The 23,624-nt window shown below is 43.5% G+C and overlaps 1 protein-coding gene across 1 annotated transcript in view; it reads left to right on the forward strand.

Annotated features, from left to right (window-relative positions):
* The first annotated feature begins 731 nt into the window (after positions 1-731).
* The window catches only part of LOC124546313 (tachykinins), a 55,784-nt gene continuing 32,891 nt past the window's right edge, over positions 732-23,624 (forward strand). The window contains exon 1 of the mRNA XM_047125032.1: positions 732-1,067. Within this exon, the coding sequence (XP_046980988.1) occupies positions 732-1,067 (336 nt within the window). The remainder of the gene's footprint in view (positions 1,068-23,624) is intronic.

Raw genomic sequence — 23,624 nt, forward strand, 5'->3', positions numbered from 1 at the left:
AGTGGGCACGGCAATATTGAGGATTGTCCTCACAGCGCAGGCCTCGTACTGCACACACTCCAGACAATGTGCAGAGAGTTAACGAATTGGTGACTGCTGACAGACGCATCACAGTGAACGACTTGTCATGCTACGTTGGATGGATAGGGGAAGGAAGTGTGGGTGCGGAGATCCAGGCAACGCTGGCATAACAGAGGATAGGATGGATGAGGGATTTGTAGGTGTGGAGGATGGTAGAAGGATGCAATCCCCATGTCCGGCCAGACAGGAGTTTCAGAAGGCTGAAGCGGGAATGGGCTTTCTGCAGATGGTCTGTAGGTGAGGGGTCCAGGTGAGGTGTCGGTCGAGGGTGAGGCCGAGGTATCTCAGGGTAGGGGTGAGCTGGATGGGACGACCATAAAGGGTGAGGTAGAAATCGTGTAGATGAAAGGAGCTGGTGGTGCGGCCTATGATGATTGCCTGACGAACGTCAAGTGTAGCAGCCATCTTGAAGACATGCTGTGACGGCGCCACTCAAGGGAACAAGTTGAACTAAGTTTGAAAACAAGCGGGATGGACGTATCTACACACTGTAAAACTTTCACACATGCAGACTGAAAACTGTATTTTTACAAAAATAGTGCGCATTTCTTTTGGAGTGACCCTCGTATCTACCCTGTAGGCAGATACTGTTGTAACCGCGATGTTGCCACCAGCAGCCGCCTGAGTGTCCCGTCGTGCGTGTTTGCAGCATGTGCCGCGTGGGCGCGCTGCTGCTGCTGGCGGCGCTGGTGGCGTGTGAGGGCGCCGCGGGCCAGGGCCCGGACGCGGGCGAGCAGCGGGCCCCGGCCGACGCCGCCGCCTTCCTGCGCATGCGCGCTGCTGGCGGCGACGGCGACGGCAAGGATGCGCTGCTGGAGAAGCGCGCGCCGCTGCTCGGCTTCCACGGCGTGCGCGGCAAGAAGGACGACCTGGACGAGCTGGACAAGCGCGCCCCCTCGCTCGGCTTCCACGGCGTGCGCGGCAAGAAGGACGACGCCGACGATGACGACGGCTTCGACAAGAGAGCGCCCATGCGCGGCTTCCAGGTGAGCCTCAAAGAGGTACACTGCAAGCGACAGCTTGAATTCTCGGCAATGGCAACCAACTGCCCACTTTGACTCACAAGGGGAGGCCACGACGTTTGGAACGGGGATTTACTGTAAACTTCGTACACTCTTAGTACTCCATGAGGACAACAAAATGTGTAAGCAGTAGCGTGTACTTCTCAAGCGTTATTGAGAAAATCGCAGGATAATATCGCTCGTCGAATATATATCTGTGCGTGGCCATTTTAACCATGAAGCGGCTGCAGCCAAGTGGTTCAAAAATTGTTCAAATGGCTCTGAGCACTATGGGACTTAACTTCTGAGGTCATCACTCCCCTAGAACTTAGAACTACTTAAACCTAACTAGCCTAAGGACATCAAACACATCCATGCCCGAGGCAGGATTCGAACCTACGACCGTAGCGGTCGCAAGGTTCGAGACTGTAGCGCCTAGAACCGCTCGGCCATCCCGGCCGGCACAGCCAAGTGGTGCTGGCACGGTAGCTCCGCGTGTTCGGTCAGAGCGTTTGCTTCCTTTTCTAATAAAAAAACTGAGCGAACGGATGAACGAACAGACTGAAAGGGTGTCATCGGACGTCTGCCCTGAACAAATTCAACTAACAATATAGAACAAAATATAAAAAAAAAAAGTTTTTGGCTTCAAGCCGCTGGATTGTTGGATCGAGTTCCGTTCGTCAGTCGTTTTTTATTTTCAGTACAGTCATTTTCTTTATTATTTACATTACAGTTGATATAGCGGGGAAAATACGTGTAATCGGATGAACTTTTTACATTTTCAGTATCACTTAATGCGTTTGGTCTTTACTAGTCGATACTTATGAATATTATATTATTTGTGATAATAAAAATTAGTAGACTGCCAAATAACATGGTAAATTTAATAAAATTTCATCCGATTACACGTATTTTTCCCATTAAATCAATTGTAATATAAATAGTAAAGAAAATGACTGTGTTGAAAATAAAAGAAGAACTAAGGAACGGAACTCGATCCAGCGATCCAGCAGCTTGAACGCCAACCGCTTCTTTTTTTTTTTTTTTAAAAAAAAAAGTTTTGTTCTATATTGTTCGTTGAATTTGTGCAGGGTGGACGTCCGACGACACCCGTTCAGTTTCTTCGTTCATCCGTTCGCTCAGTTTTTATATTATAAAGGAAAGCTAATCCCTCAGACCGAACACGCTGAGCTACCGTCCCGGCACCACTCGGCTGCAGCCGCTTGACGGTTTAAATGGCCACTCACAGATGCATATTTGACGACCGAAATTATCTTGCGATTTTCTCAGTAATGCTTGAGAAGTACGCGCTACTGCTTACACATTTTGTTGTCCTCATGGAGTACTACGAGTGTACGAACTTTAGAGTAAATCCGCGTTCCAAACGTCGTGGCCTCCCTTGTCAGTAAAACTAACCGACGGCGTAAAATAAAAATTTCTATTAATTCTTATGATATCTAATCTATTATTTAAACGGACCGTGTTTATCATATGATTTACGTTGATCTGACTTTTTTATACTTTTCTTTCACTTCATTCATGAGTAGAGCAATCTGTTCGAGGGCTGTGGGACCCATTCTGGGGGCCAGAGCTTTACAAATATCAAGTGAGGTGGTAGTGCGACGGATGGTACCACAACCTTAAGTATTTGGAAGGGCATCTCTGTTTCCGACATTTGCCTTACACCCAAGGAAAATAGTTGGCAAACCTTGAACTAAATCGACTGACTGAAGCAATTTTTTATTTGTCTCTTTCTCAGTATGTCCCAGACAATAGTGTGAAAGCCTTTCGGATGTTACGGTGCTTGTTTATGTGTGTAAGTTAGTGAAGACAACATAGTGAAGACGATAATTGGCTCGACATCTGCAGTTCACCTGCCATCGTTGTTGACCTGAGTGGACATAACGTATAAATTAATTGGTTCAAATGGCTCTGAGCACTATGGCACTTAACGTATAAATTAATTACACAGAAACCAGATGGCTGTTATAAGAGTCGAGGGACATGAAAGGGAAGCTGTGGTTGGGAAGGGAGTGAGACAGGGTTGTAGCCTCTCCCCGATGTTATTCAATCTGTATATTGAGCAAGCAGTAAAGAAAACAAAACAAAATTCGGAGTAGGTATTAAAATCCATGGAGAAGAAATAAAACCATTGAGGTTGGCCGATGACGTTGTAATTCTGTCAGAGACAGCAAAGGACTTGGAAGAGCAGTTCAGCGGAATGGACAGTGTCTTGAAAGGAGGATATAAGATTAACATCAACAAAAGCAAAACGAGGATTATGGAATGTAGTCGAATTAAGTCGGGTGATGCTGAGGGAATTAGATTAGGAAATGAGAGTATTAAGGAGTTTTGCTATTTGGGGAGCAAAATAGCTGATGACGGTCGAAGTAGAGAGGATATAAAATGTAGACTGGCAATGACAAGGAAAGCGTTTCTGCAGAAGAGAAATTTGTTAACATCCAGTACAGATTTAAGTGTCAGAAAGTCGTTTGTGAAAGTATTTGTATGGAGTGTAGCCATGTATGGAAGTGAAACATGGACGATAAATAGTTTGGACAAGAAGAGAATAGAAGCTTTCGAAATGTGGTGCTACAGAAGAATGCTGAAGATTGTAGATGGATAGATCACATAACTAATGAACAGATATTGAATAGAATTGGGGAGAAAAGGAGTTTGTGGCACAACTTGACTAGAAGTAGGGATCGGTTGGTAGGACATGTTCTGAGGCATCAAGGGATCACCAATTTAGTATTGGAGGGCAGTGCGGAGGGTAAAAAAATGGTTCAAATGGCTCTGAGCGCTATGGGACTCAACAGCTGAGGTCATTAGTCCCCTAGAACTTAGAACTAGTTAAACCTAACTAACCTAAGGACATCACAAACATCCATGCCCGAGGCAGGATTCGAACCTGCGACCGTAGCGGTCTTGCGGTTCCAGACTGCAGCGCCTTTAACCGTACGGCCACTTCGGCCGGCTGCGGAGGGTAAAAATCGTAGAGGGAGACCAAGAGATGAATACACTGAACAGATTCAGAAGAATGTAGGTTGCAGTAGATACTGCGATATGAAGAAGCTTGCACAGGACAGTGTAGCATGGAGAGCTGCACCAAACCAGTCTCAGGACTGAAGACCACAACAACAACAACAGGTAAATTACAGCTACACGATTAACTGAAAACACAAAAATATACTCTAGGACAAAAAAAGACACACCACGTGGAATTATGCGAATGGAAGGAATACAGTAGATGTGATGTACGTGTCCAGACAAACAAATGTTTACAGTTTCAGAATGACATGACTTAGCGAAGAGAAATAGCTTCAAAAACTGAGAAAGCCAGTTAAGCATTGGACCAGCTATGGCCCTTGTACAAGCAGATATTCGGCGTAACATTACTTGACAGAGTTGTTGGATGTTTGCTGAGGTATATCGAGGCAAATTCTGTTCATCTGGCGCTTTAGATCGTCAAAATTCGGAGCTAGTTGCAGAGCCTTGCCCATAATGCTTCGAACGTTCTCAATTTGGGAGAGACCTAACAGGCCAAGGTAGGATTTGGCAAGCATGGAGACAAGGAGTGGAAACTCTCACCGTGTGCAGGCGGGTGTTACCTTGCTGAAGTATAAACCCAGGATAGCTTTCCATAAAAGACAACAAAACAGAGCGTAGAATATCGTCGACGTACCGCTCTGGTGTAACGGTACCGCGGATGACAACCAAAGCGGTCTTGCTATGAAATGAAATGGTATCCCAGACCACCGTTCCTGGTTGTCGGGTAGTATGGTGGGTGACAGTCAGGTTGGTATTTCATCGCTGTCCAGTTTGTCTTCTGACACGTCATCGCCGGTCATCAGAGCTCAGATCTACTCCAGTCAATGACATTCCGGGTCTGAAACGTTGAAACGTGTCTGGAGATCCCTGGACAATGGTGGGATACCAACGTGACTGTCGCCACCACACGGCCCCCCAGCCAGAAGTGATGGTGTGAGCTGCCATTTGATTTCATTGCAGGACCCCCTCGATTGTCATCCGTGGCAACCATACAGCGCAGCGGTAGGTCGACGATATTCTAAGCACCCTTTTGTTGCCCTTCGTAGTAAACTACCCTGTGCTTATAACTCAGTAAGATAAAGCCCGCCCGCATACGGCGAGAGTTTCTATTGCTCGTTCTCATGCTTGCCAAACCCTACCGTGGCCACCCGGAATCTCTCCCCAATTGAGAACTTTCGGAGCTTAGGCAGCGTCCCCCAATCATCTCAGGATTCCAAGATCCAGAAAGCTAATTGGACAGAACTTCGCACGACAACCCTCAGGAGGACGCCCAACAAGCCTGTCAATCAATGCAAAGCCGAATAACTGCTTACATAAGAGCCAGAGGTGAACCAACGCATTAATGACTTGCGCAATTTTTGAAGTTCTCTCTATTGAATAAATCATCTAAATTTTCCGAAATTGTAATCGTTTGTTTATCTGGCTATGTGCATCACATCTACCTATTACCGTCCCATTCGGATAATTCCTTCGTGATGCGTCTTTTTTTTTCTTAGTGTGTATACACAGATACGGTAACAAAAGCAGAGGATTTAGTAGGACTTTAAATACTCCTTGTCATTACTAAATACCAGGGGAAGTGTCGTACCGACTAGCACACTGGACTGCCGTTCGGGAGGATGGGGTTGAATTCCACTTCCATTCATCCAGAGAAAAATGCCAATATTTACTGCTGAATAGAGCACGGTGGGTTTCTCATTCTTCCTTCCATCGAAAACTGAGCTCGTCGTCGACTGGACGTTGAGCTTCTTTTACTTTTACTTATTAACTGAAAAAAACCAAAGGAACTGTATAAGTAAAGCGGGAAAAGGAGAAAAGTTTGTCTCGATTGTGCCCTTAGTATGGAGGAAACAGAAGAGAAAAGAAATGTGTAGCCATTTGACTAAAAGACGCGATCGGTTGATAGGAAACATACTGAGGCTTCAATTAATCGTCCATTTCGTAATGGATGGAAGTACTGGGGGGCAAAAACTGTGGAAAGGACGAAGCCTTAGCTACAGTAATCATACTTTAAATGGACGCAGTAGTTTTGGAAAGAGACTGAGAGGTCAGTAATCAAGAGTGTGCTCAGGATACAGCTTTCCCTAGGCACATCGCTTGCGCCACTGAATTTTTAATTATGTCCATGATATAACACATCTGAATCGAGGCTATTAAATTTGGAACTGAGAAGTAGCTGTTCGCTCTAAGAGAACACACGGTCCAGTCACGTTACTGTGATCACCACCTGCGTTTTATGACAACGTCCAATAACCACTGCAGATGGCAGGTGGCACCACTAGCTGTGGAGGGAATTGTAAGGTGTCCGGAGGACACGGAAAACAGGAAGTCGTTGTCGTAATGGGAAACGGGATCGATTTATCTAACGTCCAAAAGGGCATGATAATTGGCGTTCAGGCCGAAGATGCAAGCATTTCCGAAACGGCTACGTTTGTAAACTGTTCACGTGACGCCGTGATTAAACTATACCGTGCATGGCAAAATGGCGCTCTCTTAAACCAGCGCCGAGGCAACTGTGGTGCAGGACCGGTCATGGAAGGCAAGGGTTAACGTGGCTGTGGAGATGTGTATGGGCGAATAGACGCGCAAGTGTTAAGCGACTGTTCGCTAGGAACACCGTCTCCCCAAAGACGGTTCAACGAACGTTGGTGCGGATGGACCTTCCTAGCCCGTGCCTGGTTCATGCACCCATGATGTTTGATTGCTGCCGGCCTTTGTGGCCGAGCGGTTCTAGCCGCTTCAGCCCACAACCGCGCTGCTGCTACGGTCGCAGGTTCGAATCCTGCCTCGGGCGTGGATGTGTGTGATGTCCTTAGCTTAGCAAGGTTTAAATAGTTCTAAGTCTAGGGGACTGATGACCTCAGATATTAAGTCCCATAGTGCTCAGAGCCATTTGAACCATTTGATTGATTGCTTTTCATCGGCGACGAAGGCTGGAATTTGCACGCCAATACTGCAACTGAACGTCCACAGAGTGCCGATAGGCGACCTTTTCAGACGAATCACATTTTATGCTGCATCGGAAAGACGGCTATTGGTGTGTATGGCGTGAAAGTCTGAAATCATCCTGCAAGAATGGGAAAGTTTTCGTGGCATTCTCTAGATCATCTCGTGGTCCTGGAAGGCACAATGTGTCAACACAAGAACGTACCTAAGCTTAGAGACGATGTTCAGTCTAAATTCATGTGGTGTCTTCCCGGTACGATAACATCTACCAGCAGGACAATGCAACATGTCACACGGTTCGCTTTGTACGCCCCTGTTCGCACTGTGGATCATCAGCCATGAATCCGAGCGCACTTAGTCAAGGCGGTTGTGTCGATATTTTTCTACATCCCCGTCGATACCTTCCAGAATCTCCATTCACTCTCTTCCTGGACGTCCGCGCTGCAAAAGGTGGTTGTTCAAGCTCTTGACAGGCTGTCACGTTAATGTGACTGAACTGTGTAATAATATAACGATAATAATAATTCAATAGAAATGACAGCTTATATGAACTTTAAGACCGAACGAGCTGGCACAGTGGTTAGTACACTGAACTTGTACTCGGGAGGATGAGATTCAAATACGCTTGCGACCACTCAGATTTAGGTTTTCCGTGATTTCCCTAAGTCACTCCCGGCAAATTCCGGGATGGTTCCTATGAAAGGACACGGCCAATTTCATTCGCAATCATTAAAACAATCCGAACTTATGGTCGTCTGTAATGATCCCGTTGTTGACAGCGCGTTAGACCCCAGTCTTTCGCAACTGAACATCAGCTCACAGTTGCTTTCATTTCGTGAAGACGTGAATATTTGATGAGCAACAAATAACGTGGAAATATGTAAAAAGCTCAACTTCTTAGGCGCTGAGCAAATAACTATATAATTATATTTCTGATATTGTTGATGAAACTGACATTTTTTTCGCGTTCTGTTGTTAGCTAATACTCTAGAGCCCCGTTACCAGTAGCGTCCGTTGAACTGCTGTGATAGACACGAGTTCTTCGTTGATGGTGGCAGTTAACTGATCTACTACAGCACGTCAGGTGGCCGCTTCACACATAACCTGAGAGCACATGTATCACCTTGGAGTGAAGTAGATGGTGTAGAACTGCACCAAGAGGTCATGTGACGCACCATCGCTGATGTAAGTCATGACGGTGAAGTGGCTTATATGTGCCAGTGTGGTATCCGGAGTCATCGCAGTAGGATGGGTCAGCAATAAACGTGACAGAATGGCAGAAAAGAGCTACCGTGTTTGAGCGTGGCCATGCCAACAACGTGAACGAAATTGTCCTAACCGAAAGCGCCTAGAGACGAATCACATCCTTCGTGAATGGCAGGAACTGTTGCTGTCGGAGAATGTAGTTTCAGATCGACCGGTTTCCATACTAAACATTGCGAATGGAACTGCATACAGTCGACTACCTCGTAAAAGGCCATTTCTGACGCGGCAGGTACAGCTGCACGTCTTCAGTGGAGCAGATGCACAGAAACGGGACACTAGATGACTGAAAGTGTGCAGTGAGATCCGATGTGTCGTGAAGTTTCCTCTTTTCAAGTGGTGCGAGGCACCCAGAGCAGCGACGACCCAATGGGACATTTAACCCTCGGCGTGTGGGTTCTGTAGTTCACATAGGAGGGAGTTCTCTCTCGTTTTCGAAATGTTTCTCGTACCATGAGTTGGGTCCATTAATTCATGTTGTCATGAACATATGCCGGAATATTTCAGCATTCTCCGTGACAAAGTGTCGTCCTTTCTTTTATATCTTCATGATGAGATTGCTTGAACACTCTAGTCTCCTAAGATGACACGCGTACGTTCCTGGTTTGATGAACTTAAGAAACTTGCGGGGTCCCTTCGTCGCCGAATTGCGACCATCACCATGGCTGGAAGCGGTCTTACATGGCAATAGCGTCATGTCTCACGGGGCTGGCTAATTTGTCCAGTTTGCTCATCTGGTAGGGAGCTGATTGAACTTGGTTGGCCTTCAGTGCTCCACTGCTCCGATGATGACACTCAACGCCAACGAGATAGCAACGCCACTTTGTCTCACAAGAGCTGCTCACATTTATTCTGAAAAGCCGTTTTCATTCCGTACACATGCCTCGCAGAACAATCATTTAGTAGTTCGAACACAATTTTAACCCTCTTATCACTCAATACACCCCAGCTGTGCTGCTAAAATCTGATAAGATTCTCTCTTCACCTTTTATCAGAAGTGAATTTATGTAGTGGCCCTTGAGTTAGGGATGCTGACAGTGGGGGAGGGGGGCCGGAATGGGGGTGATCTCAACAAAGTCACTTAAAAACAGCTGTCTTGAAACTAGCGCCAATGCTGTTCACAGCAGAAAAACGCCAGTAACAAACATGTGAAGGTCTGCTCCTAGAAGGATAGACATAGTTGCGCCTACAGCATACGCTAAAGATCTAATGAAGACTGAGCCAGTCCCGCAACTGCTACAAATGGTACTGTACTCAGCATGAAACTTGATTTAATGTTTTATTATTTTATTCCATTGTACTTACAGATATTTCATGTCATCCCTTGGTATAGGAATACATCTGACTGAATGTAATATTAATAACAACATAAACTTCTATTATTTACGCAGGCTGGTTACTTATAGTCTGCCAGTTAAGAGTCGAAAGTCATCACTTTCTATTCGTCAGTCGCCGAGGATCGCGCGACTGCCAAAAGCCAAACTGAGCCGGACTTTCCAGGACAGTTTATCCTGCTTTTTATGTTGACATTAGGCCCTACTGCCCGAGCACCCATTTTATGCAGTCATATGCACAAAAACACAAATTCTTCAATGTAACATAAAATGACACATTCTTAAAAGTATGGATTAGAATTATAAATATTGGTTCACCCCTTTTGTCCCGAAAATCGATAATCATCCTTTACTGCAAATCAGAGCAGCGAGCGACATGGGTGCATTCTGCCATTTCTCTTATACAAGGTGTTCCACCATTCTTATTACTCACTTTTAGTAGTCGTAGAGAGTACGTACTATATAAAATCTCATAAGGGAATAACTTTCCCAGTTACAGTTTATTTCCGTTTCATAAAGGAAAATTCCACGGCTTTTTAACTCTCTTGTCAATTTTGATGGTGTTTTTGTATTTTGTCGTATTCGGGCATGACAGACTACGAACATCGCTCTGGCATTTTTTTTTTTTTTTTTTTTGGGGGGGGGGGGGGCCTATGAAGCTATGTTTTTAAGACCCTGTACAGTCAGAGGAAGACTTGGCTGCGCAGGTTACAACGAGTGCTGCAAAAATGATTTACCACTGACCGAATATTTGTATTCTAGTCTTTCAAACTTGCGTCTACGAACTGGTTACAGTAACATTATTCAATAGTGATGATCATCTGTAGGCGTTTTTTTCTCGTCTGTTGATAGTACTTGAGATATCAGTCGCCAAGAAGATGCTCTTAGCGCTTATATTATTGTCTAACGTAATTAAAACTTAAACAAAGAAACTAGTAGCTTTACAGCTTTCAAATATCACAGTTATGAAATCAAAACGCTTTTATTTAAAGAGATATAAGTACATAAAGTGAAAGAAAACACCGTAAAATATGCACACAGATACTAAAATGCTGCTGGTAAATGCACTTTCTCATAAAATTCTGCCAAATAATAAAAACCGTAGCCACTGTCTTGATTTCACTCTCCCTCTTCCACCTCACAATCCTAATACTATACGACTGCTCACTGCTCGTTACGTCGAAAAGTAGTCCCAGTATGTAGTTGTACCTATCCTTCGCTCTGAATTCTCATGGAATTTCAGACTTTTTAGTTATAAGTCGTCCGATATCAAATCCAGTTTCGTTATTTATTTATTTATTGTTCCGTGGGACCAAATTAAGAAGATGTCTCCATGGTCATGGAACGAGTCAATACATGAAATTATAACATGATAATAGAAACAGATAAAATGAAATACAAGAAACATATTCAGGCGACAATTCATAAGTTTACATCAAGAAAATCAACAATGTAACACTGGAATTTGCTTAATTTTTCAGCTCTTCCAGGAGCTCCTCGACAGAATAGAAGGAGTGAGCCATGAGGAAACTTTTCAGTTTAGACTTAAAAGCGTTAGGGCTACTGCTAAGATTTTTGAGTTCTTGTGGTAGCTTATTGAAAATGGATGCAGCAGAATAGTGCACTCCTTTCTGCACAAGAGTCAAGGAAGTGCGTTCCACATGCAGATTTGATTTCTCCCTAGTATTAACTGAGTGAAAGCTGCTAACTCTTGGGAGTAAACTAATATTGCTAACAACAAACGACATTAAAGAAAATATATACTGTGACGGCAATGTCAGAATTCCCAGACTATTGAATAGGGGTCGACAAGAGGTTCTCAAACTTACACCACATATAGCTCGAACAGCCCGTTTTTGAGCCAAAAATACCCTTTTTGAATCAGAAGAATTACCTCAAAAAATAATACCATATGACATAAGCGTATGAAAATATGCGACGTAGACTACTTTTCGTGTTGAACTGTCACTTATTTCAAATACTGTTCTAATGGTAAATAAAGCAGCATTTAGTTTCTGAACAAGATCCTCAACATGGGCTTTCCACAACAGCTTACTATCTATCCGAACGCCTAGGAACTTGAACTGTTCCGTCTCGCTTATAATATGGCCATTCTGTCTGATCAAAATATCAGTTCTTGTTGAATTGTGAGTTAGAAACAGTAAAAACTGAGTCGTACTGTGGTTTAGCATCAAATTATTTTCCACAAGCCACGAACTTATTTCATGAACTACATTATTGATAATGTTTCAATATTACACCCAAGATCCTTCACTACCAAGCTGGTGTCATCAGCAAACAGAAATATTTTTGAATCACCTGTAATACTAGAAGGTGTATCATTTATATAAATAAGAAACAGCAGTGACCCCGGCACCGACCCTTGGGGAACGCCCCACTTAACAGTGCCCCATTGGGACTAAACATCACTACCACTCTCAATATTGCGGAGAATTACCTTCTGGTTTCTCTTCTTAAAGTAAGAGGCGAACCAATTTTAAGCTACTCCCCTTACTCCATAGTGGTCCAACTTCTGCAGTAATATTTTGTGATCAACACAGGCAAAAGCCTTCGTTAAATCAAAGAAAACACCTAGCGTTCGCAACCTTTTATTTAATCCGTCCAAAACCTCACAGAGAAAAGAGAATATAGCATTTTCAGTTGTTAAACCAATTCTAAAACCAAACTGTACATTTTACAGCAAATTATATGAATTTAAATGCTACAGTAACCTTGTATATACAACCTTCTCGATAACCTTAGCAAACACCGATGGCATAGAAATAGGTCTATAATTGTCAACATTATCCCTGTCTCCCTTTTTATAAAGTGGCTTCACTACCGAATACTTTAATCGGTCAGGAAACCGACCACTCCTAAAGGAAAAGTTACAGATATGGCTAACTACTGGGCTAACATACATAGAACAATACTTCAGTATTCTGCTAGATACCCCGTCATATCCATGAGAGTTCTTGGTCTTTAGTGATTTAATTATTAACTCAATCTCCCTCTTGTCAGTATCATGGAGGAGCATTTCAAGTAACAGTCTCGGAACACTTTTTTCTACGAGCGCTATATGATTCCCTGTTGGGACTAGGTTTCTACTTAGTTCACCTACTATATTCAGAAAGTGATTATTAAATACTGTACATATATGCGACTTATCAGTAACACGGACATTCCCACTATGCACTGATTCTATATATCCTCGACCTGTCTCTGCAGACCAGCCACTTCCTTTACGACTGACCATATGGTTTTAATTTTATCCTGAGACTTAGCTATTCTATCTGCATACCACATACTTTTTGCCTTCCTAATAACTTTTTTAAGCACCTTACAATACTGTTTGTAATGGGCTGCTGCGTTTAGATTTTGACTGTTTCTAACGTTTTGATATAATTGCCACTTTGTTCTGCAGGATATTCTTATCCCTCTAGTCAGCCACCCAGGCTGTTTGTACTAGTACCCTGTTTTGAACGTTCTAACGGAAAGCAACTTTCAAAGAGCACGAGAAAAGTCTTGAGGAAAGCATTATATTTATCGTCTACTGTATCAGCACTATAAACATCTTGCCACTCTTGTTCCTTGATAAGGTTTACAAAGGTCTCTACAGCAACTGGATCAGCTTTCCTAAAAAGTTGATAACTATATTTAACATGAGTTTCAGCACAAAAATCTTTTAGAGTTAAAATTTGTGCATCATGATCTGAAAGGCCATTCACGTTTTTGCTAACAGAATGCCCTTCTAGTAATGAGGAATGAACAAAAATGTTGTCTATGGTTGTTCTACTGTTCCCCTGCACTCTCGCTGGAAAGAATGCGGTTTGCATAAGATTATATGAATTAAGGAGGTCTACCAGCATCCTTTTCCTTGCACAATCAGTTATACAATTAATATTGAAGTCACCACATATGTCTAACTTTTTGTATTTCCTATAAAGTGAACCAAGAACCTCCTCTAGCTTTAGCAAAAATGTTGTGAAATCGGAGTCTGGGGATCTATAAATAACAACAGTTACAAGTTTAGCTCCACTAAATTTAACCACACGTGCACAACATTCAAACACCTTTTCAGTGCAGGTATCTCACAGATATGTTTTCTGGAACAAAAACTGACTTCATAGACGACGTAAATCTGTCGTTCGATCTCGGAAGAATATACCTTCCGAAGGCTTAACTACCTTAAAACACGCTGAAAAAGGTTTATTGCGCTAAAAGAATGGTATTTCGTGAAACAAGTTACGTCATTATAAAGAAAAAAACTTTTGTAGGTGGTCCATTGCAAACAAGCACTAGACAAAAAGATAGAGAAAAAACTGAGAATGATAGATTAGCAGGGCACTACACTATGTGATCAAAAGTATCCGGACACCCCCTAAAAACCTACGTTTTTCATATTAGGTGCATTGTGCTGACACCTACTGCCAGATATTCCATATCAGTGACCTTAGTCATTAAACGTCGTGAGAGAGCACAATGGGGCGCTCCGCGGAACTCACGGACTTCGAAAGTGGTCAGGTGATTGGCTGTCTCTTGCGTCATACGTCTGTACGCGAGATTCCCACACTCCTAAACATCCCTAGGTCGACTGTTTCCGATGTGATAGTGAAATGGAAACGTTAAGGGTCACGTACAGCACAAAAGAGTACCGGCCGACCTCGTCTGTTGACTGACAGAGACCGCCGACAGTTGAAGAGGGTCGTAATGTGTAATAGAAAAACATCTATCCAGACCATCACACAGGAATTCCAGACTGCATCAGGATCCATTTCAAGTACTATGACAGTTAGGCGGTAGGTCAGAAAACTTGGACTTCATGATCGAGCGGCTGCCCAGAAGCCACACATCACGCTTCGTTTGGTGTAAAGAGCGTAAAGGTTACGTTATTTTGGGGGAGGAGACCAAACAGCGAGGTCATCGGTCTCATAGATTACAGAAAGATGGGAAAGGAAGTCAGCCGTGCCCTTTTCAATGGAACCAGCACGGCATTTGCCGGAAGCGATTTAGGGAAATCACGGAAAACCTAAATCAGGATGGCCGGACGCGGAATTGAACCGTCGTCCTCTCGAATGTGAGTCCAGTGTGCCAACCACTGCGCCACCTCGCACGGTAAGAAGTGTAAACATTGGACGATCGAACAGTAGAAAAACGAGTGACGAATCACGGTACACAATGTGGCGATCCAGTGGTAGGATGTGGGTATGGCGAATGCCCGGTGAACGTCATCTACCAGCGCGTGTAGTGCCCACAGTAAAATTCGGAGGCGGTGGTGTAATTGTGTGGTCGTGTTTTTCATGGAGGGGGCTTGCACCCCTTGTTGTTTTGCGTGGCACTATCACAGCACAGGCCTGCACTGATGTTTTAAGCACCTTCTGGCTTCCCACTGTTGAAGAGCAATATGAGGATGGTGAATGTATCTTTGATCACAACCGAGCACCTGTTCATAATGCACGCCCTGTGGCGAAATGGTTACACGAAAATAACAGTCCTGTAATGGACTGGCCTGCACAGAGTCCTTACCTGAATACTACAGAACACCTTTGGGATATTTTGGAACGCTGACTTCGTGCCAGGCCTCACCGACTGACATCGATACCTCTCCTCAGTGCAGCACTCCGTGAAGAATGGCTGCCATTCCCCAAGAAACCTTCCAGCAGCTGATTGAACGTATGCTTTTGTGAGTGGAAGCTGTCATCAAGGCTAATGGAGGGCCAACACCATACTGAATTTCAGCACTACCGATGGAGGGCACTACGAACTTGTAAGTCTTTTTGGCCAGGTGTCTGGATACTTTTGATCACATAGTGTATCTATAAACTACGTGAAAGAGATCATCAGGTAAAACAAGCATCAACAATATAAGTAAACGCATTATGTTACGTAAGGTGGAAACGGATGTATTGCGAATACTGATATTAGGCTTTACTGGTTATATGTGAGATCATTCTACGCTACGTATTCGTAATACACTCTCCCAAAGAGTAATTAATCGGCGAGCAACAAAGGCACCTTTCATGTCGATCTCCTTTTCGGCAATTTTCCTGACTTGCATATAGCCACTACGGAACCCGTGCGCTTATTTTGCAGCGCGAATTGAAAATGAATCAGACGAAATCCTTTGAAGATCTTTTCACAGTCCGTGCCTAAGTGAATGTTTTGATACAGGGACCCCGGCGATGAGAAACATCTACACCTACATTCAACAAGTAACTTTACTGTACGTGGCGGAGTTATTCCTGGTGCCTTCATCATTTCGCCATTTTCCTGCTCCATTCGCAATTGATCCTCGGAAGATCTGAGTTCGTCAAGATCTGTATTTTATTTTGTTTTACTGTCATGAGTTAGCCGAGAGGAATAAATACATTATCTATCTCCTCAATAAGTATACGCTCTCTTAATGCAAAATGCTTCTCTACCGGTATAGTTGGAGGTTCATCTATATGACGCCCTCGCGCTTACTAAAACCATGACAACGCGCGCTGCTCTTCTTCAGATCATCTCCATCTCCCCTGTCAACCCCAACTTTTAAATGTCCCACTCGAATAGTACTCGACAATCAATCTAACGAGAGTACTATAAGCTACTTTCCGATTCTTCCAAAGGATCTCTGTCAGGTATGTGTTCTAACTACACAGCACAACAAAATTAAAGGAACGCTTTTGCAAAACCGCGAAGTCCCAGCCATTGCGACGCTGAAGTTTGAAATTTGGCTCAAATGTGCCTACAATCTTCCACTGTAATGGCACAAAAGTTTGGGCAATGTGACTTCAATTTCGGATTTAACGATGTTTCGAACAACAAGGTGCCGACACATGTGAAAAAAGGCAACACTTGAGAAGTTCGTGTGACGTGTAATGGTGGTTAATGATGTCACATTGGCACCAGATTTCACAAAAATTCTGCCTAGTGCCACAGTGGACGTGTTAGGCGATGGGAAAATCATCACAGCCCCTCTACCCAAATTTCACGGCTTCTCTCGAGCCACTGCGGTCGAGACCAAAACCTCGACGCCCAGAACTGAAACCACGCGGGGGGCGAGAAACCCATTCAGACACATCGATGCTGACAATCGGCACGAAAAAGTCGCAGGCAATGGCATGAAGGGCGTCAAAGAAACCACCCCTTACGCTGAGGCGTTGTCCCACACATTTCGCGCTCGACAACGACAGTTCGCAGTGCGATGAGTAGCAAAATGTTCTTCCCAACATTTGTCACTGTCGACACCCTCGGATATTTCAACCCTTCTCTAAGGACGTTGTGGGGCTGCATCCCCATCGAACGTGACCGCACAGCGAGACCACAATTTTTGCTCTCTTGCAATGGATGGAACCACTGGGAATCGTTCAAAATCATTCGACGAAATTTGAACATGTTACGAAGTATAAAAGGGTGCTTATGCTTCTACTTTGTGTCCTCCTGTAGCATGATCATAGGGGGTGTGCGACATTGACACATTTGGGAATAAAACGACAGTTTCCCCCTAAAAGCCGCCAGTTCGGCGAACCCTCGTTAGCGCTGGCCCACATTTATTGCGTATTTCAAAAATGTGCCTGTACAGACAGAACCCGAAACGAGAGCCGTAGGCGCCTCTAGGCAGCCCTCACTGTTGCCCTTTCGCCGCCAGAATGGTGTCCTTGAGCCTGATAGTAGGCCATCCGGAATCAGAAACAGTCGAAGGGGCTGCCAGTCTGCAAGCACCTAGGACTTCACTTTGGGCTGTGTCTGCACTGGTACCTTTTTATAACCCTCAATAAAGGAGGTTTTTGCAGCACTGGTGAGTCTTAGAGAGACCCTTTGCCGATTGATAAGTTTTATAATTTTGTATGTAGGTTTAATAAAACCAAAAATTACTGAAAAATAAACCACCTACTTTACCGACGTATGGTGGATTGCGTCCTCCACGATACTGATAACAGTACCATATGAGCAACCACAACAGAGCCCTTTCGTTACTTGCAAAGGTAACAGTTTGCATGATTGTCCGATTTAGCCTCATAACGAAGCCAAGATGGCCTTGCTGTGTTAGTACTGCGGACGGCTGAAAGCAAGGGGTAACTACAGCTGTTATTTTTCCCAGAGGCAGGCAGCTCTACTGTATGGTTAAATGACGGCATCCTCTCCGGGCGCGGACTATTCGGTACTATGTCACCATAAGGAAAAACAAAACGCATTCTACAGGTTGGAGCATGGAAAGTTAGATCCCTTAATGGGACAGATACGCTAGGAAATTTAAAATGGAATATGCTGAAGTAAGTGGGTATTAGTGAAGTTGGGTAGCAGGAGGAACAGGACTTTTGGTCAGTTGTATACAGTATTATAAATACGTAATCAACTAGGGAGAACGCAGGAATAGATCTAATAACGAAAAAGCAAATATGAATGCAGGTAAGCTACTATGAACAGCATAACGAACGCATTGTCGTAGCTGAACTAGACGCGAAGCTGACACCTACGGCAGTAGTACAAGTTTATATACCAACTACGTCCGCAGACTATGAAGACACTGAAGAAACGTACGATGAGATAAAAGAAATTATTGAAACAATTAAGGGACAGGAAAATTTAACTGCGGGGGTCCGGAATTCCATAGTAGAAAGAAAAGGAAACACAGTAAGAAGATATGGACTGGGGAAAAGAAATGAAAGAGAGAGCCATCTGCTTTGAGTCATGAAAGAAGGTTGTATACGTGGAAGAGACCTGGAACACCGGAACGTTTGAGTTGATTATACAGGGTGGAACACAAGTCGTGCTACACACTTCTAGAGGTTGTAAAGGGGACATAGTAGAAAAAGTTTCATACAGGAACCCATGTCTGGAAACGTCATCCAACGACGGTACAGAGCGTCAAAGTTATAAACGTCGGCGCCTGTAAACTTATGTATATACAGGCGAACTCGTGATGATATAACAGACTTTCAAGGATGATGGAGAAGGATAAATGTATCAACTTGCGGTAAGGGTCCCTGTACCGGTAACGAATGAGGCGAAAGTTATAAGCGGAAACCGTTCTGATAATTCTGACAGTGGAGTACATGTACTGGTACTGCTGTTGCTAAGACTGTATGGTACGCAACTTTCAAATGTGGTAGTATGGACCACAAAAAGAAAAAAAATTCCAGTAAACATAGGCTCTAAAATGCATACCTTAAGAGCTATGAGCACGTGTTCCATAGAGGGATGTGTTCCACGGTAGGGAAGGTGTACAATTATTCATAGCTCCTCAGGTACTCATTTTAGACTAATAATTATGGATATTACAAGTTGTATGTAAGCTTAAAAGCTGGGTTGTACCTCGAAGTACATGTGGCAAGAGCAAGCCATTTACACTTATTTTCCCCTGGGGAGTAGGTCAGGTTGAAGTACGGACGCGCGGACGCAAAACGGGTAGTCTATACTGACAGGCGTAATGCACCTAGTGGTGCAGCTACGACCGTGCCGGAGACATCAGGTCGTAAGGTTCGTGATGTATTTGTGGTAATAATGTTATATGGAGAGAGAAAAAACAACCATGACACGAATGTGTGTACATATTAAGGTACCACATACAAAAATATCTTCACTTATACTTGTTACACCCTGTATATTAACAGAAGACGAAGATCTACAAGAAGCAGGCTCAAATGGCTGTATTTGTAATGCTTATTCATGTTTACGAGACATTTTGTCTTGTCTTGGTCCATATTACCATACCTGAAAATTGCATACCCTACATTCTTATTAACAACCCGGTCCATGTATTCCACTGCCAGAGGTATCAGAATAATCTGGTCTACTAAGTCCGCTCAACAACCTCTGGAAGAGTGTAACATGAATCATGAAATACCCTGTATAATGGTGTGGCAGAGATTTCGGTGTCAGGTTTTAAACTGTAAGACATTCCCAGCGGCAGATTTAAACTCTGACTACAGTTTGATGGTTACGACCTTTAGATTAAAACTGAAAAAATTGCAAAAACGTCGGAAGTTTAAATGAGACTTGGGTAAGTTAAAATAACCAGAGGTCGTCAAGCGTCTCAGAGGAGGCATTAGGGAACTATTGACTGAAACAGAGAAAGGAATACAGGAGGAGACAAATGAATAGCTTTGATAGATGAAGTAGTGAAGGCGACGGAGGATCAAATAGGTAAAAAAGACAAGTACTAGCACAGCAGATGCTGAATTTAGTTGATAAAACGAAATAAAAATACAAAAATGCAGCTAATGAACCAGGCAAAATGAATGCAGGCGTCTAAAAAATGAGACCGACAAAAAATACCAAATGACTAAGTAGAAATGGCTAGAGGAGAAATGCAAGAGTGTAGAAGAATGTATAATTTGGAGAGTGGTAGATACTATCTAAAGATGCCTTTGGACAAAAGAGAAACAGCTATATGAATATCAAGAGCTCAGATAGAAAACCAGTGCGAAGCAAATGGAGAGCAAGCAGATGTAGATGACATGGGAGATGTGATACTAACAGTCTCCTGCCACACCTTAGTAGACGTGACGCCACCAGCAGTCGGCCAGCAGGTTCGCCCTGAAGAAGGCCCCTGCGATGGGCTGAAACCGGTCGTCACTAAATAAATAAAAAACGCGATTACGACTGTTTCCTTAATACTAGGTTGAAGAGGATTGTGACGAAAAATCAGAGGACGACAACTGAAAAAGTCCCAAGAGTGAAACATGGCGGGAGCTCGATGATGATTTCGGCAGCCATACCGCAGTATTCCATGGGCCCCATCGTTATCCTGCAAGGCCGCCTTACTGCCAAGGATTATATGGCTGTTTGGGCGGATGAGGTCCATCCATTGGTACAGTGTTTGTTCTCCAGTGGTGATGGTGCGTCCCAAGACAACAGGCCCCTGTTCACACAGTTCACATCGCCCAGGATTGGTTTCATGAGCACGAGGATAAATTGTCACCCCTCCCCTGGCCACCGTAGTCGTCAGATCCCAATATCATTGAGCCTTACTGGTCTACTTTGGAGAGAAGAGTGCGTATTGCTATCCACCTTCATCGTCCTTACCTGAACTTGCCATTATTTTGAAGAGAGAATGCTATAGGATTTCTTTCGAAACCATACAGGACGTCTATTTATTCATTTCGAGACGACTCCGAGCTAAAGGTTTTCCTGCGTCTTATGAGTCATGGTAAATTGTTGTGTTTATGGTGCTTCCATATTTTTGTCTGCTCCCTGTAACTTTCTGGATCCGCGGAATATACGCTGTAATCAAAGTTCCTGGAAGATTAAAACTTTTAGACTTTCGATAAAAGCGCTGTTACCATTTTAACTGACAGAGAACCACGAATGTGAGATGCTAGGTTAGGTTAGGTTAGGGATAATATGTTTAAAGAAGAGCAATAATGAGAAAAATCAAACTTAGAAATCAGGCCTGACTCCAAGCTCCTATGAGCCAATATATCTCAACCTATCTGCATGTCCAGAGAAGACGAACGGCTAGCCCAGGTCTGGTGTTTAAGATGAGCCTGTGTCACACGGAGCAAGTCTCGCTGAAGTTTGCCTGATGGCCCGGACTACTGGCTAGCAGGTGAGCGGTGGTCCGCCTACCAAAGCTGTCACACGGGATACGTATGACCTAAGGCAAAATGCCTGAAGTGAATATCTTTGTAGTACTAACTGGGAGTTTTCTCAGTCCGTAAGAACAACTCTTTCCAATATCCACCAGTAAAAGCAATGATGTTCTCCTTTCTAGATAGGCCGCGCCAGCGCCAAGGCCTCGTGACAGATGCCTGCAGAAGCCTTGATTGGAGACCGCACATAGAAAAAAAAAAAAAAAAAAAATATGGTTCAAATGGCTCTGAGCACTGAGGTTATCTGTTTCCTAGTCTTCGAACTACTTAAACCCAACTAACCTAAGGACATCACACACATCCATGCCCGAGGCAGGATTCGAATCTGCGACCGTAGCGGTCGCGCGGTTCCAGACTGAAGCGCCTAGAACCGCTCGGCCACCCCGGCCGGCTGCACATAGCATTCAGAGAATGTTGCAAGTAAAATAGCACCAGAGCTACCAGTCCAAAAATTGTGGAGCTTCATGCAAGTAAGCAGCCCGTCAGTAAACGAAGCATGCCTCGGAGCCTCCGTGTGAGCTAAGTTAACCTGCGAGCACGAACGCGACGAGTTCGCAGAGTTACTGCCGTAGTGTGCGCCACTCCATTGTTTCACATGAATTCTAGAATTACAGGCTTACTTTTTCGAATGGGAGTGAAAAAACTGCTGAGAGAAACTTCCTTCCTTCCATTTACAAGTTCCTGAGGCTGTAGTCTGCAGAACTGTGTTCACAATCAAGTTGGTTACCGATAATGGTGAGAACACACTTAGATATTACACCGTGTGAATTATGACGTAGCGAAGTTCTTACAGTTTGTTGCTATATAATTCTTGAAGCAACTGCGTAACACTTGAACTTTTGAAATCTTCGGACAATTACATTAGAAATTATTTTTGTTTTCTGAAATGCGAATTTCAGGTAAGTTAAGCCAAAGAAAAATACTAAATACTAATGTAAACAAATTATTATTATTATTATTATTATTACTATTATTAAACAATGGAAAATCATGGATACAATTATGACAATATTATGAAAAGGATAGTTGTCACTCACCACATAGCGGAGATGCTGAGTCGCAGATATGCACAGGAAAAAGACTGTCAGACAAAGCATTCGGCCAAACAGGCCTTCATTAGAATAGATTAACATACACACACGCTCAACGCAGATGCCACTCACACACACATGACCGCAGTCTCTGGCTGTCACGGCCAGACTCACACAGCATGTTGGCCGAAGTTTTTGTTTGACAGTCTTCTGTTGTGCCTATCTGCGATTCAGCATTTCTGATATTGTGAGCAGCAAGTATCCTTTTCATATTATAATTATTATATTAGATCATTTACGACTTATCTTAGAAGATAAATTAAGGAAAGGCAAACCTACGTTTCTAGCATTTGTAGACTTAGAGAAAGCTTTTGACAATGCTGACTGGAATATTCCCTTTCAAATTCTAAAGGTGGCAGGGGCAAAATACAGGGAGCGAAAGGCTATTTACAATTTATACAGAAACCAGATGGCAGTTATAAGAGTCGAGGGGCATGAAAGGAAAGCAGTGGTTGGGAAGGGAGTGATACAGGGTTGTAGCCTCTCCCCGATGCTATTCAATCTCTATATTGGGCAAGCAGTAAAGGAAACAAAAGAAAAATTCGGAGTAGGTATTAAAATCCATGGAGAAGAAATAAAAACTTTGAGGTTCGCCAATGACATTGTAATTCTGTCAGACACAGCAAAGGAGCAGTTGAACGGAATGGACAGTGTCTTGAAAGGAGGATATACGATGAACATCTACAAAAGCAAAACGAGGATAATGGAATGTAGCCAAATTAAATCGGGTGATGCTGAGGGAATTAGATTAGGAAATCAGACACTTAAAGTAGTAAAATAGTTTTGCTATTTGGGGAGCAAAATAGCTGATGATGGTCGAAGTAGAGAGGATATAAAATGTAGACTGGCAATGGCCAGGAAAGCGTTTCTGAAGAAGAGAAATTTGTTAACATCGAGTATAGATTTAAACGTCAGGAAGTCGTTTCTGAATGTATTTGTATGGAGTGTAGCCATGTATGGAAGTGAAACATGGACGATAAATAGTTTGAACAAGAAGAGATTAGAAGCTTTCGAAATGTGGTGCTACAGAAGAATGCTGAAGATTGTAGATGGGTAGATAACATAACTAATGAGGAGATATTGAGTAGAATGGGGGAGAAAAGGAGTTTGTGGCACAACTTGACTAGAAGAAGGGTCGGTTGGTAGGACATGTTCTGAGGCATCAAGGGATCACCAATTTAGTATTGGAGGGCAGCGTGGAGGGTATAAATCGTAGAGGGAGAACAAGAGATGAATACACTAAGCAGATTCAGAAGGATGTAGGTTGCAGTAGGTACTGGG

Source organism: Schistocerca americana, chromosome 1 (genome assembly GCF_021461395.2).
Source record: "Schistocerca americana isolate TAMUIC-IGC-003095 chromosome 1, iqSchAmer2.1, whole genome shotgun sequence".
NCBI lineage: Eukaryota > Metazoa > Arthropoda > Insecta > Orthoptera > Acrididae > Schistocerca > Schistocerca americana.